This window comes from Rhinolophus sinicus, chromosome 15 (genome assembly GCF_057876585.1).
Source record: "Rhinolophus sinicus isolate RSI-liver-muscle chromosome 15, RSI-T2T, whole genome shotgun sequence".
Taxonomy (NCBI): domain Eukaryota; kingdom Metazoa; phylum Chordata; class Mammalia; order Chiroptera; family Rhinolophidae; genus Rhinolophus; species Rhinolophus sinicus.
Window position 1 is genome coordinate 1,011,227 of NC_142515.1, and position 14,781 is coordinate 1,026,007.

Here is a 14,781-nt window from a genome sequence, read left to right on the forward strand (position 1 = left end):
CAACATTAAAGACTGCCCGGGGGCCTCAGTGTCCTCGCCGGCCCGCGCAGCCGCACGCCCGTGCCCACGTGCACCTCGCCCGCGTCCACCGCTGGGACGCGCGCCCGCCGTGGGCTCCGCCTGCAAGGCGCCCAGGCCTGGCGGGACCAGCAGGTACCGGGCCCCACCCACGGTGGGGAGCAGTTTAGCCCCGCCCACTCCGGCCCCCAGCCCCGCCTGCGTACGCACGCCCCGCCCCTCAGACCTCGCGCGCGAGCGGTCGGATCGCCAGGCGACGCCTCTGCTCCACCCCGCGCACGCGCCGCACGCGCCGCACGCGCCCCGCGCACCCCACGCCCTGCGCACGCGCAGGCCCCTCCTCGCGGCCAATCGGCGACGCCGCCGCTTATCCGCTGTTTATCTGCGGTGCGTCTGCCGGCGCGCGTCAGTCAGTCGGGGCCCTGGGCTGACGCGACTGTCATTGTTGGGCCCAGCGCTAGTGCTCCAGCTCCCGCCGTCTCCTTTGCAGCGCCCGGCGCCCCCCGATCCCCGGCCCGGCGGCCGCAGCGCCCTCCTTCCGGCGCCATGTCGCAGAGCGGGACCCCCGGACTGCAGGAGGAGAGCCTGCAGGGTGAGCCTCGCGGGAGCGGCGCGGCGACTGCTGAGCGGAGGCCGTGGGGACGGGGAGGCGCGAGTCGGGAGGGCAGAACCTGTCGGGGCCGCTTCACGGTGGAGGCCGGGCCCCGGGGCGGGCGCCGGCGCCGAGCCTGCGCCTGTGGGCAGCGGCCCCGCGCCCGCTCGGGGGTGGTCTCCGCGCGGCGGGCGGGGGGCTGCTCGCTGCCCGTGGGGCGGGGCCCGGGGCTCGGGACCCGGGGCCTCAGTGCGGACCTGCACGCGGGGCGCCCGGGCGGGTCCCTCTGGGACGTGCGAGGCCCGTGCGGGGACTGCCCGGGGCGCACGGCTGCTCCGCCGCAGGGAGCGGGTCCGCGGTGGCGGCCGCGCTGGCGGCGGGTTTGGCGCGGACGCCTCTTGACCCCGCGAGGAGCCGGAACGCGCCGGCCCCGGGCGGCTGCAGCGCCGCCTTCGAGTCACCCTGGAGCCCGAAGAGCTTCTCAGAGGCCGCGTCTCACGTTCTGTGGCTGAGACCGGTCGGTTTTGGGGGCAGGAGCCGCGTTAAGGGTTTGCACGGGCTTGAATAGTGCAGCGTGGAGCCCCGTCCGCGGCGGGGGGCTTGTCTCGGGGGAAGGGCGGGGAGGGGTCACCGGGGGTGCGGACAGGCCGCGGCCGCCGGCGGCTCTGGGCCGTGTAACGGACGGGCGGCGTCTGCAAACGCTGCGGGCGGGTGACCAGGCCGCTGCTGAGTCCGCTCGTGCTGGGGGGTCGCTCGGAAACAAAACTGACTCGCGGGTGAAGAGGAGACGCGGGGGACCTGCTGGCGTCCGGCGCCGTCGCAGACCAGCGGCCGGCACTTCTGCCCCGGCCTTGGCGACGCCGGACCCGCGCGCTCAGGGTCGCTCCGCCTCGTTGCTGGTGGCGGCCTGAGGGCCGCCCTGTGGCCTCGCGTCGGTGGCGCTGCCGCTCGGGCTCCGTCTGGCCGCGCGGGAGGCCGCAGTGGGGGAGGAGGAGCCGCGGCGTCACCTTTGCGTCTCTGAGCGCGAGTTCCCCGGGCAGGACGAGCAGGAGCGGGGCTGGGAGGGGACTTCAGACCCGAGCGTGGCTGTAAAATCCGCGACGTTATTCGGGTACGTTCACTGAGCTGCTGGTGTTTCGTCTTAGCCCTTAAAGCAGCATTTTATTTCTGTTAGGCAAGGCTGAGTGAGCCTAATGCGTTGTGTGACATGTGTTTTAAAAGTACCACCACAGTTTTTTATTAGTTTCAGGTGCACAAAACAATGTGCTAATTAGACATTTACACCCTCCATAAAGTGGTAATAACCCCCCCAGTCTGCTGCCCCCCAACCTACTGCGTCTCTGGCATCGTGTGTAACTTACAATACCATTGACTGTCTTCCCTGTGCTGTAGTTTATGTACGTGTGTGCACACTTACCTATATTTAATTATAGTTGGCATGTCATATTATTCTGCTTCGGCCGCAGGTGTCTGTAGCTCAGTGGTCAGGCATCCACACAGTCCGTGAAGTGTCCCCCCGAGAAGCCCAGCGCCCGTCTGGCGCCTCACACCATCTTTACAACACTGCTGATTACATCCCCCAAGCTGTGTTTCGTATCCCCGTGACTGTGTTGTGACTCCGGGTTTGTACTTTCCAATCCCCTCACTTTCTCCCTCATCCCCACCCACCTCCCATCTAACAACCACCAGCTTTTTCTTTATATCTCTGAGTCTATTTCTGTTTTGTTTGTTTATTCTGTTGTTTAGAGTCCACATATAAGTGAGATCACATATTTGTCTTTCTCCATCTGACTTACTTCACTTAGCATAGTGATCTCTAGGTTCATCCATATTGCAAATGGTAAGATTTCATTCTTTTTCATAGCCAAGTACAACCCCATTTTTAAAATCCTGTAATCTCCTTAAATTTTGAAATTGACTGTTTTCTTTGAACTGGATTAAGGAATTAATCTTTTCTGTCTTTTCTCACGCAGGATCCAGGGGGTATTTTATAAACTCTTGGCCTTACAATCATTCTTTTCCTAATTATCAAACTGCTTCTGACGCTGTATTTCACTGGCTCAGATTTAGCCTCTGGAAGAGTTCTGAGCCCTCCAGAGGGGCTCCCTGACTGACACCCCAAACAGCTGAGTCATTGGCAATGCAAAATCACCAGCTCATGAATTAAAAGATTTGCTTTGTGTTTTGCTTATTCTATAAAAAGATGGTTACACAGGGAGTGGAAACTCATGGTTGGGATTCCTGAGTGTACTAGTGTGTACGTGCTGTCGGGCACTCCACTGGCTCACCGTCCAGCTCCGGCTGGGAGGAGTCAGTCACTGGGCAGCTGCCCCACGAAATATGAGCCGCATGGATTCTGGATTCGCTGGAGCGGGCTTGTCCTCTGTCTGCTCTGTTTTGATTTGGTTCCCTCTTGTTTACCTCACACGACAACTGAGAAAGCTTCGGTAGCCAAACTCACAGACAGCAGTAAACGGTTTCCCCTGTGCTTGTATCTGGCACCAGAATGTTCTCCCCAAGGCGTGAACAGCATGATGGATGTGTTTCCCCCCTTTCCCTGGTCCATTCTAGTTAGAGCTGTTGACTTGCAAGGTGTTCTGTGCCTTTTTCTTCTTAGCTGCACAACTGCTGACACGCATGTTGTTGTGTCACAGTGTCATGGGAGGGTGCGTGGTTTACTTCCCAGAAGGCCCCCTTCTGAGCAGAACTGCTCGCTCCTGGGTGTGGGCGTCAGTTCAGTCAGTGCTCAGCCCTTTACTCTGAGATGCCCCCACCCCTGTTACTGCTGTGTCTGGGGACAGTGCTCATCATGGCAACTCCCCACGTGGCAATTCCTCAGGGACAAAGGTGTATGGAGAAAAATAATTCATCTTTCCTCTGGAGGGGAACTGTGGTGCTTGCAGTTTGGGAGTATAAAGGGGTTTCAGGCATTAAATCCTAGCCCAACCCCTGCATTTCACAGATTGTCGCAGTGATAACAGTTAAGGAAGAGTCAGGGGCTCCATGCTGAGTGCCAGGGGGATATCGGGAGCATAAGTGACAGAATGCATTAAACAGGACCCCGCCTGGCAAAAGTAAGACACCCAGCTCCTGGTAGGAACCAGGAGCCAGAATTATCTGTTCCAAGTCACTTGTGAATGGAGTGTCTTCTCTGAAGCTTTTGCATTCCCCTCCCTCAGCCCTCCCCCCACAGGGAAGAAGCCCTGCGATTGGCCGGTGCTGCCTTTGGGCTTGGCGGCTGCTGGCCTCAGGCCTTCCAAGGATGCCTTGCCTTCTGGGACCGCCCTCCTCTCTGACGCTGCTCCCAGTCTTACAGCTGCTTTGTTCCCATGTCATTTCCCTGGCCAGCTGGCTTCAGCCCTGGCCCACCCAACATTGCCATTGTAGCCTTTCCAGAATCTATTTCTGGAGTCCGTCCCAGCACTCCACGTAAGGATATTCAGAGCGGTGGGCCAGGCTCCTGGGGAACAGTAAAAGCACCTCAGGTGAGTCTCCATAGTCACAGTTGGGATCTGCTACCTCAGACTGGGGTGTGGGTGGCCTTTGGGGCTCTGTGGGTTGCACCTGGGTATGTCGAAGGCAGTGTGGCCAGGCCAGCCTGGAGTCTTGCAGAAGGCAGGGACTGTGGTGGCACTTGGGTACGCCCATCTACCTTGTCCTGAGGCTGGGATTGACTTGCTGTGTGTGAGCCGGGCACCTGACAGTGGGTGTGGGGGAGAGGAGGCGGGACCGGGCCCCGACGCCCGCCCTCAGCAGCGCCTTCCGTTTTCTTCTGGGGCCTCATGATACCAGTTACTGGGCAGGTGATCTGTGCTTCTGAAGCAGCCCTCATCCCATCTTCCTTGCTTAAAAAGATGAGTGACCTTAATAATTGCAGGATGTGAGTGGGTTAACAGCACACATTTTCTTTTTTCCAGGAAGAATGTTATCCCGCTTGTTGCAAGTTAATAATAAAACGCTTGCCCTTTAGTAAATCATTCCTGGGAATACAGCTTTTGGGCCCAAAGCTTTGCTGCAGACAGTCCAGAATGGGATTTTTCTTCTTTCTCAATGATGCTTAGGACTTCCTATGAGATGCTTCTAAAAAGCACGTGCATACTTGTGTCCATGGAGTCCTGAGTTGGCCCATGACATAATGAAACACGTGTGTACACCTGAAACCAGTATGTCTTGTGTCAACACTGTAGCTCAGTTAAAACAATTAGTGTGTGCTGGCACTGCTCTAACACCCCTGGGATCGCTCCAGTGGCAGTAGTGCCTTTGTTATGCATGGAACCCCTTCTGTAGGGAACCCTCAGGGAGGCTCTGCCGAGCTCTGATGGGGGTGGGGAAGAGCCCCCTGTGATCAGAGGGTGGGAACCCAGCACCCAGCCCCTGCAGGGAGGGACGGCTGGAGGTTGGGTTATGAAAACTTTGAACAGCTAGGTTGGAGACAGCTGGGTTGGTGAACACAGAGGGCGGTGCCCAGGTCAGGGTGCAGGGAAGCTCTGCCCCCGTGCCCCAGACCAGTGCCCTGTGCGTCTCTTCCACTTGGCTCTTCCTGAGTTGTGTTCTGTCTAATAAATGGGTAAACACAGTGTTTTCCTGAGTGCTGTGAGTTGTGCTGGTGAGTTAACTGGACCTGGGGTGGGGTGGGGTGTTGGAAGGAGCCTTGAATTGTGGTCTGCCAGGCAGAATGTGGCTGACGTCTGATGTGGAGACAGTGTTGGCACTAAGCCCTCCAAGCTGGGGGACCTGACTGCAGCGCCAGGTAGTGGCACCGCTAAACTGAATTGTGGGGCAGCTCGGTGGTGTTGGAGAGTTGGTTTGTGCCGTCGAAACCCCCACATGTGTTGTCAGAAGTGGAATCAAAAAAGCAGCACCTGCCTCGAGCTCCGCTTATGTCAGACACTGAGTAGCACTGGAGCTTGGCCGGGTATTAAGCCAGGCCCAGAATCTGGATAACAGGTTGAATCGAGAAAAACGGAACTGGGCCCAGCGTGGGGCCCATGCTCTGTTCCATGCCAGGGGGCCCGAGCTGCCTTGCCAGCTGGCTGAGTGTGACTGTGAATCCAGGGAAGGAAAGGGGGCTAGAGTTTTAATGCTGATGCCTCAGGGTGTGGACGGGCAGAGGACTTGGAAGGTGGTCGGCAGCCTGGTGGACGTGGTCAGTCAGTGAGCGGGCTCCGGAATGCTGGTGCGGCGGGGTCCGAGCTCGAGGCCGGCTCAGGGGCCTGGTTCCAGGACCACCTCCTTCCCTGTGTTCGTGATGCACTTGTGCGGACCAGCTTGACAGGAAGCGACCTGAGAGGCTAAAGAGAAAAGGCATGCGTTATTCCGACACCATGTGTGGTCATTTCGTCAGCAGCTAACTGGAGGCTGCTATCCAGGCCGCAGCTTTTCGTCTATTCGTGGGCCCGTGATCGCTTGCTTCTCACTGACGATGTGTCCTGCAGCTTTTTCAGCACTAGGCCAGGACTGGCAGATCTGCCTGCTGTGTCAGGGAGCAGCCGCCGGTGCTTCAGCAGGCGGTGATGGCCGCGGGCTCCGATGAACGGGCGCCGCCCCAACCCGTGTGGCGTCATTGGTGCCATGTTGGTTTAAGGACAGAGTGGCAGCTCTGGGTGACAATGACTGTAAAAAGTGAGAGCGAGTGTAACCCAGTTCATTGGGTTTCCAGGCCCCTGCAGCCTGCCTCCCAGCTCCCTCCGCACCCGCCCTCCTTGTGCCACCAGGGTGATCTTGGAGCAGGAGGTACCCTAGAGAGACACAGGCTTCCGCATAAAGTAGAAAACTGTCCTGGGCCCAACATAGGCCTGTGTGTGCTGCCAGCTCGGTTTCTGACCAAGCAGCATGGCCGAGGGAGAAGCAGAGAGAGGCAGTCTCGTCAGTGAGGGAAAAGCCAGACAGACCTGTTTCAGGTTCCACCTACACGTGAAATCCAGGCTCACTGAACCTGGGTCGTCATGAGTGAAAACAATACAGCTTTTTGGAAATAATACAGTAGAGTATCTTCGTGGCCTCAGATTAGGAAGAGACTGGAAATGTGACTGAATTAGAATCAGGAGTTTGTGCTCATCAGGAGACGTTAAGGGTGAAAAGAGAAGCCATGGTGAGAGAGACCTGCAACACTCCCATGAGGAAAGGCTCGTATCTGGAATATTGAGCTTCTGCAGACAGAAGGAAAGAGTACGAGATTTTTGCTATGCACATGGCCAGTAAGCATGAAAAATGTTCAGCCTCAGTAGAAATCAGAGAAATGCACCACAGGCCACACACCACAGAATGAATGGCTGAGTTTGAGGACTGACGGTCCCGAGTGGGAAGCTCCTTCGGGTGGTGGTGGTGGTCCTGCTGCCTGTTACCCCCATGGCCCCCCCAGGTGGGGCTGCAGAGGTGAGAGCACATGGGTGGACGGACGGATGGAGAGAGAGGGAGGCGCTGTTCACAGCCGCCCGCCTGGAAGCCAGCTGCACGTCCAGCTGGGCAGACAGTGGCGTGGCCGCACCGTGGGCTCCTGGACGCAGCAGCAGAGCACGCCTGCCCACAGCCCAGTGCACACTAGCTGGCCCCTCGGTGCAACCCCAGGAGCCCTCCCTGCTTTTGCCCTCAGGCCTGCGGGTATCTCGGCCGCAGCCACGCGGGGCCTTCTCTGTGTCCGGGGTTCTTCTGTCCTCGTGTGGGATGGGCCACAGTGGTTTCCATCCCCCCAGACACCTGCGCAGGGGCAAGACCAACAGCCCTGGCCATCCTGCACCGCCTGGCATGGCCCTGTGTCGGGCTGTCTGTCACTCAGGCTGCTGCCTCTGCGGGCTCCCTCTGCAGGGCTCAGCCCAGCCCCTGCCCGGTGCACAGCCGCCCGCAGTGCGTGCCCAGCTGTTGCGTGGCGTGGGCTTATCCAGTGACCTCCAGGTGCTGGGTCTTCAGGGATAGATCCCGGCTTGGAGCAGTGGCTTTACGTGTGGGCTTCCTGGTCAGTGGGGATGGCAGCTGCTTTGGCGTTACGTGGTGGTAAGTAGGTGTCCTGGTGCTAAGAAGACAGTTCTCTAAATCTGTAACATGTACCTGGGTGAAATAAATATGTTCAGAATATATAACAGACGTCAAGTTTCATCCATGTAAGAAAGAATGTGGAGCCGACTTCCGTCGATTGGGCTGAATGCACGCCGGGTGTGGCCTGCTGTGCCGAGTCGGGTGTCGTCAGAAATGGCCGTGCTTGTGCTCAGAGTAGATTCATCTGGCTGCTGGTGTCGTGAATCCAGAGCAGCCGTCACGACGTTTGTCAGGTCTCGGGGTCGGGATGTGCACAGATAGGTAGTAAAAGCTACTTTACACCTTAAAATCTTCTGAGTCCTGTGGGCTTTGCTTGACACCCCTTTTCTTCTCATAGTTCAGCGCAGAGAGTATTGTGGTCAGCTGGACTCGCTGACGACAGTCGACTCCACCGATGGGCCTCGGCCTCGGGCTGGCGGGGCCAGACCAGTGTGGGAGCTGGAAAGGGAAAGGGCGCGGCTGGGGCCTGGGGCTCAGGAGACAGCTGGTGTGTCCCTGCGCTTCTGCCTCTCGGAGTGGACCACATGCAAAGTGGGTAGAAACTTCCAAACGTGCCCTGTTTTGTCCCGCCAGGCTCCTGGGTGGAGCTGCACTTTAGCAGCAATGGGAATGGGAGCAGTGTCCCAGCCTCAGTTTCGATTTACAACGGTGACATGGAAAAAATCCTGCTGGATGCCCAGCACGAATCCGGACGGAGCAGCTCCAAGAGTTCTCACTGTGACAGGTGGGTGCACACGTGCCGTGGGCTCCACTGCTGCTGTGCAGGGAGGCCGGCGGGCACAGCTCACGTCCGGGGACGCTCGCCTTGGCTGCCCGCCTGCTTAGGCCCGGCCCTTGTCCTCTGGTGGGAGGAGGGACTGTGCTCCAGCGGGGGCGGCACCGGGCCTCCCGTGTTTCTGCCCCGTTGCCGTGACTAGCTTTGTCAGGCCGCTTGTCGTGAGTCACTGTCCTCGGCTCGGCCAGTGAACCAAGGTCCCATAGCTGAGTCTGAGATTGAAGGTCAGCTGCAACAGGCCACAGCCAGGGGTGACAAAGCCCACTCCCTCTGGCTGTCCCATGTCCTCCCCAGGACTGGCTAGCGGACACCTATCGAGCTTAGCTGCAAAGAGGGAGGACAAGTCTGGGCCTGGCTCCGGGTAGAAGGGACGCTGCGGGTGCTGGCAGGAGGCCCCGCCACTGGGCGTCCCCTCCCTGTGGGAAGAATGTTAACATGATGCTCTGTGTTTCCCATTCTCATCGTTCCCCAGCCCCCCTCGCTCACAGACCCCACAGGATATTAACAGAGCGTCGGAAACAGACAGCCACAGCATTGGAGAGAAAAACAGCTCCCAGGTAAGGCCCCCGGGAGGCGCAGGCGGGCAGTCGGGTCTGTCTGTACATCACTGAGAGCAGAGTCTGGCTATTAGGGTGTCCCTTGCCTTTTCAAAAACGATGTGGGGTGAGGGCATCCCCCACGCTGGGGCTCAGGGAGGACACGTGGCGGGCCCTCCGCCCCCCGTGCCTGTAGCCTGGGGAGGGCGCGCGTGGCCAGTGGGAAGGGTAGTGGGAGCCATTAGTGGTGGTCTCTGTCTTCTTGGCGGTAGGTCGGGCACGCGTGCCGGCCATTGTGGGCTGTCCACCCTGGCACTCGCCTCCCAGAGCACTGTCAGGCCTGCTGAGGCTGCCGGGTGGTTCAGTGAGGAGCTAACGGGCTGCTCACTTTTCTACGTGTCCTCAATGTCAGGCGCTGGGCGTGGTTGGGAGGAGGCCCAAGTCTGAGAGCAGGTGAGGTGAGAGCAGGTCCCGTGCCCCTGCTTGGCGCTGGCCGGCAGAGCTGACCCTGAGCAAGGCTGCCACTCAGGAAGTGCTTCTGGGGTGCTTTTAGCAACCGCAGCGCCACCGCTCTGTGGCCACCACCGCCAGTCCTGTCCTCACAGGCTGCTGTGTTCTCAGCAAGGGCAGGCGGGTCGTGGTCCTCAGGCTTTGTGGGGAAGCCAGAGGCGTCCAGAACTCAGCAGGGGCCCAGGTGGCCTGCCCCAGGCACTCGGGGCCCATGGCCAGCTTTGGGTGGTGTTGCTACTGCATTCTGGAGTATTTCCCAAATGTTCTACAATTTATTTTCTTATTTTAAGAAGGAATTTTATGCTCAGGTACAGAAATTTTAAATGTAGAAAAGTAGAGAAAAGCCCTGTAATTCTACTTTTGCAAGTCCTGTCTAATTAGCGTGTTCACGTCCTTAATGTGGCAGGCGGTGGGGGTGTACGGAAGGGTCTGGCTCCCCTCCCTCTGCGCCAGGAGCTGGCGGCTTCTGAGCTTGTGGGCTGCACAGCGGCCACTGGCGTCGCCGCACTGGTGGTGCTTCATTGTCTTCGGCTCCAGCCAGCACCTTGGTGCACGTCTTTGTCCTTCTTGGCAAGGCTTCCGCGGGACGGTGTTTGCAGCTCTCAGTGCCACTGGGGTCACAGTTGGGACTCTCACAGGTGGTCCGCCTGTCTCTTAGGGGAGCGAGTGGCTGCAGCCCCCACCCGCCGACCTGCTGCTGAGTGGGAGGTGGTGCTGGTGGTGTGGGTTCCACATGCTCACGTGTTGCAACACTTTGTCTTAGTCGGAGGAAGATTACATTGAGAGAAGGAAAGAAGTGGAAAGCATCTTAAAGAAAAACTCAGACTGGATATGGGATTGGTCAAGCCGGCCGGAAAATGTCCCCCCCAAGTGAGTCCGTTTTCAGTGTCATGTAACGTCCCGTGTCACCGTGGAGCAGGCTGGCGCCCTAACCCGCCCCCTCCTCCCCTGCAGGGCGTTCCTGTTCAAGCACCCGAAGCGCACAGCCACCCTCAGCATGAGGAACACGAGTGTCATGAAGAAGGGGGGCGTGTTCTCGGCCGAGTTTCTCAAAGTCTTCCTGCCGTCCCTGCTGCTCTCGCACCTGCTGGCCATCGGCTTGGGGTAAGTGGCCCGTGGTCGCGGGGCCGAGGCTGCCAGTGTATGCTCTGAACCAGCCTCCATGATGCAGAGCCGTGTGGGCTCCCAGCACCTCCTGCAGTCCCCTCGGCAGTGACACGGAAGCCAGGCCCTCAGCTTGGGGCTTCTCGCCCTGACGACGCAGAAAGCACAAGCACTCTGGATCCTGGAGGCCTGTCCCCAACAGTGCCGAGGGGCCCCGGGCGGGCATAATGCTTGGAGCCAGAGTTGTCCTTCTTGGCTCAGTCCCAGCCTTGGGGTGGGGCTGGGGGTGGGGGTGGAGTCCTGCTGGGTGACAGTATTCTGCGGCCATAGCTTCCTGGATGGACCGGGTTGTCAGCATGGGCTCATGCCTCAGGCTGATGCCATGTGGCTGGAGGGATACAGGATTTCAGAGCCCCGTGGCACTGTCACCCGTTCCCAGTTTCCCTGAGCCTTGGGGTAGAGGGCACCCGGTCTGTCCTGAATCTCTGAGCAATGGAAGCTTGTGGGTCTCGCAAGGTTTTGTCCAGTCAGGTAGCTGTGCAGGAAGTGAGAGTGGGGTTCCTTTCCCTGACCTCCAAACCCCAGAGCAGTTCTGACTGCCTGTGGGAGTGGTTTCCTGGCTGGGCCCCCGGCTCCTGGGTGCATATGGACTCTGGGGTGTTTATAGACGGTGATTCCGACAGCTCTTCCAGAGCCAGCATGTCAGGGCCTGAGGCATGGGGCCTTCCTTTAGGGTGGCCTTCTGCAGCCAGCTCCCATCTGGGGGCAACCCTATGTCCTGGGCGGGTTCCACCCCAACCCCTGTGGGCTCCCCGGCAGGGCCAGACTGAGACCCGCCCTCCGGTTCATTGGGGAGGCCCCGCAGCAGGTGTTCACCGTCGCCAGGGGCCTGCTGGAGTCACATCCTCCGTCCTCACCTGGCCTCCGAGGCTGGTGGTCATTACTGCCTGCAGTGCCACTCACCTGGCCTCTGAGGCTGGTGGTCATTACTGCCTGCAGTGCCACTCACCTGCCCTGCAGCGTGTGGTTAGATCAGTTTAAACATCGAAAGGCTGTTGCATTGTTTCCTTGTAGAGAAGACATGGGGTGCGTTGTGTCCCCCTTTGTCTGAGGGTTGGGTTGCGTGCACTGTGTGAGCACGTGTGGTGACACCCAATGGGAAGGGCCCTTGGCGAGAGTGCACATGGTTCATCAGCCGTGTCCATGGGCCTCCCTGGTGTCACGATGACCAGAGTGTGAGGCCCACCCTCACAGCCGCTGCTTTTCCTGTTTAGGATCTACGTGGGCCGGCGCCTGGCCGCTTCCAGCACCTTCTGATGCAGACTGGGGACCGGCCTCGGCAGGCGCCCGCAGCACCACCACCGGGTGCCGTCTCGGTCCTTGGTGGCTGCACCGCTTGTTCATTTGTTCTGTAAATGCTGCGTCCCCAATTTAGTAAGAAGGCTAGACGCTGAGCCACACTAACCTGTAATCCATACCGATGGGATCAATCAGTAAGCATGTCACAGGAATAGCCACTCAGCCACCTGGGGTCACTTTCCTTTGGACACCATAGATACCTGAGCATCCGTAATTTAACATGCTAGTTATGATGGAGCATTTTAACACGTTATCTGTAACCTTACTTTGGTTAAAACACTTCGTATCTCGAAAGCACGAGTAACGTTGATGTTAAAATGACCACATGAAGGGTTTATCCCACATAAATATTGTGGCCTTATATTCACACGCGAGTAGGAAATGCCATGAGTAGGTGCAGGTTGTCTGCGGAAGCCTAGTCTCCTGCCAGTTGTCCTTGGTTGATAACAAGTGCAGCCCTGGTACCATATAGGCTCCCGGGACCGTGCAGACACTGGCCTGCCGGCTGTTGCAGGCTGACTGACGACCGGTTGTGACCACCTCGGACGCGTGTAGGACACCTGCTAAGTACCTCCCTTGCTTCCCACTCTAGATGCTGAATTGCGGCTTGTCTGTGTTCAATTTTTGTGTGCTCTTAGAATCAGCTTCATTCTAAGCAAATCTGTGTTTACTTTAAAAGACTGGAAATAGGAAAACAATAAATCTTCGCCAAATCCTTTAGAGGTTTCTGTATTTGCATACGGTTTCAAATGAAATGCCATAAAAGCTTTTTGATTAAACCAGGCCTGTTCCCTGTCGGGTGTTTTCTCTACCGCATGATTGTTTAAAGGTGGCCCCTTTGATATACTGTTTATATGCCATTGTGTAGTGTTTCACTTTTCCACACTAAATTCAGTTGTGTTAAAATAAATGGAACGTTTTAATTTTTAAAAATCTTTGTTATATTGAATCGATTACCTTGGGAGGGGTCGACTGTACACACAGCCCTTTCACTTGGAGACAGCTAGTGGAATGGCCCCCCGATTCTTTCTGCAGTGCATCCTCTAAAAAAGGAAGTCTGTGACGTCACATTCTGGCCACACGAATCCCCTTTCGTTTTACAGCAAGTGTGTTTGTCTTCCATGGGAAACAGAAGGGTTTGTTCCTCTGCTCTGTCTAGAGTGTTACGACACGGGGGCTGCACTCAGCATGTCTGAGCAAGGCCAGTGCCCTTGGAATTAGCACCCCGTAAAGGGAGCTCAGTGAGTCCTACCTCCCTAGGAACCGTCACTCGGGCGATTGGGCCCTGTCGCCAAGGGCATTTACTAACAGCTGAGCTCCTAATGAAACGGACTTAAGCTGTTACATAAGTGAGACTGGGGATTGGGGTTTCTAGAGGCTTCTTCCGTCACACTGCGTCAATACAGTGGACATTTTACCTAAAATGACTTATTTCAAATGTGTATATACGTTTGTATAGTTACTTTTCAGGTTAGTATCTTTCAGTGCAGTAACTGAGCTTTTGCAAATAGACCTCCTTTCTACTGTTAATACAAATAACACTATTCATCTTATCCATTGAGTAACAAGTACACAATACAAAAAGCACAATCCAAACGGTTTTAGATTTAAAAAATGAAAACACTTGACTGTACTTTTAAAGGCAGTTTCCTGAGCCAGACATTTGCACTAACCAGGGTCTGAGTGTATAGACTATGTGACACTTGCATGTCGCCAGAAGAGAAGCAGATGGGAGCAGCTCTCTGGAGGTAACGGGGCGGTTTCTAAGAATGACACCTGCACATCCGCCATTCCTAGAAAACACTGCTGGGAATTTACCCTGAACGCAAACCTCTAAACATGAGAAAGTGTAAATGCACAAGGATCTAACCAAACAGGAGTAACATGAAGTGTAAACGTCTGCAGCTGAAGCTCCCGTACAGGGGGCTGGGCGGTGGGCGGTGGGCGTGGTGCTCCCCAGTGGGGCACAGCGCAGCGGAGTGATTTCCACGATCCACTGTCAAGTAAAGGTATCTGTGTGTCTGCAACAGATAAGAAATAGTGACAGGCACTTATAACAGCCCAGCCCTGCCACGTCACCGTGAGGCGCTGGGTTCCTGCCCTGGCTTTGGAGCAGCCCAGCCAGCAGTGGGACGAAGAGCTGCTAGGCCACTGAAACACATTAAGTCCCCTCCCTGGTATGCACCAAGCACTCCGTGAGGGCGTGAAACCACCCAGTGCAGGGGCCCACCTGGGAAGGATGGGCCATCTTGTGGGCGGGCCATCTCTGATGCAGACCCTCTGGTGTCAGGTGACCTGCCCCAGTTGACACCACTGGGAGGAGAGACGAGATGAGCCCACTGAGCCCAGACTGTAGACTGGTGAACCAAATGGTGTTTGAGGAAAGAAAATAGAACACACGGTTTGCCACTGATGATGCAGAAAGCCAAGAAAATGTACATGTACCTGCTCATCTGTGCAAAAAAGCTCGGTGTGAATAGGCCAGAAAGGAAGATGGGCCATAGACAGGAGTGGGCGGGGACGGGCAGGGGTGGGCGCGGACGGGCGGGGACGGGCAGGGGTGGGCGCGGACGGGCAGGGGTGAGCAGACCCAAGGCGGTAGGAGAAACTTGGGCGTAACTTAGAGCCACAGCACTGCTGCACTTCCTGCCTCAGTCAGTAATGAAAACCAATGTGGGGGGAAGACACAGGGGTCTGACGTACAACGAGAAGCCACGTGACAGGTGGGGAAGGAAGGCCTAACCTGAAGGGCTGGATCACAGCGGACAGCACCGCGCTCCTGCTGGGAGAGGTGACGTCCGTCAGGTACAGGCGAGGGTCCAGAAGCTGCTGCATGTACCACTGCTGAGCACAAA

The 14,781-nt window shown here is 57.3% G+C and overlaps 1 protein-coding gene across 1 annotated transcript; it reads left to right on the plus strand.

Annotated features, from left to right (window-relative positions):
- The first annotated feature begins 389 nt into the window (after positions 1–389).
- BNIP3 (BCL2 interacting protein 3) lies at positions 390–12,859 on the plus strand. The gene is made up of 6 exons (XM_019728277.3): positions 390–610; positions 8,216–8,366; positions 8,890–8,974; positions 10,227–10,333; positions 10,418–10,567; positions 11,842–12,859. The coding sequence occupies exons 1-6, from the start codon at positions 565–567 to the stop codon at positions 11,882–11,884; spliced, it is 582 nt and encodes a 193-aa protein (XP_019583836.1). The 5' UTR covers positions 390–564; the 3' UTR covers positions 11,885–12,859.
- Positions 12,860–14,781: the final 1,922 nt, after the last annotated feature.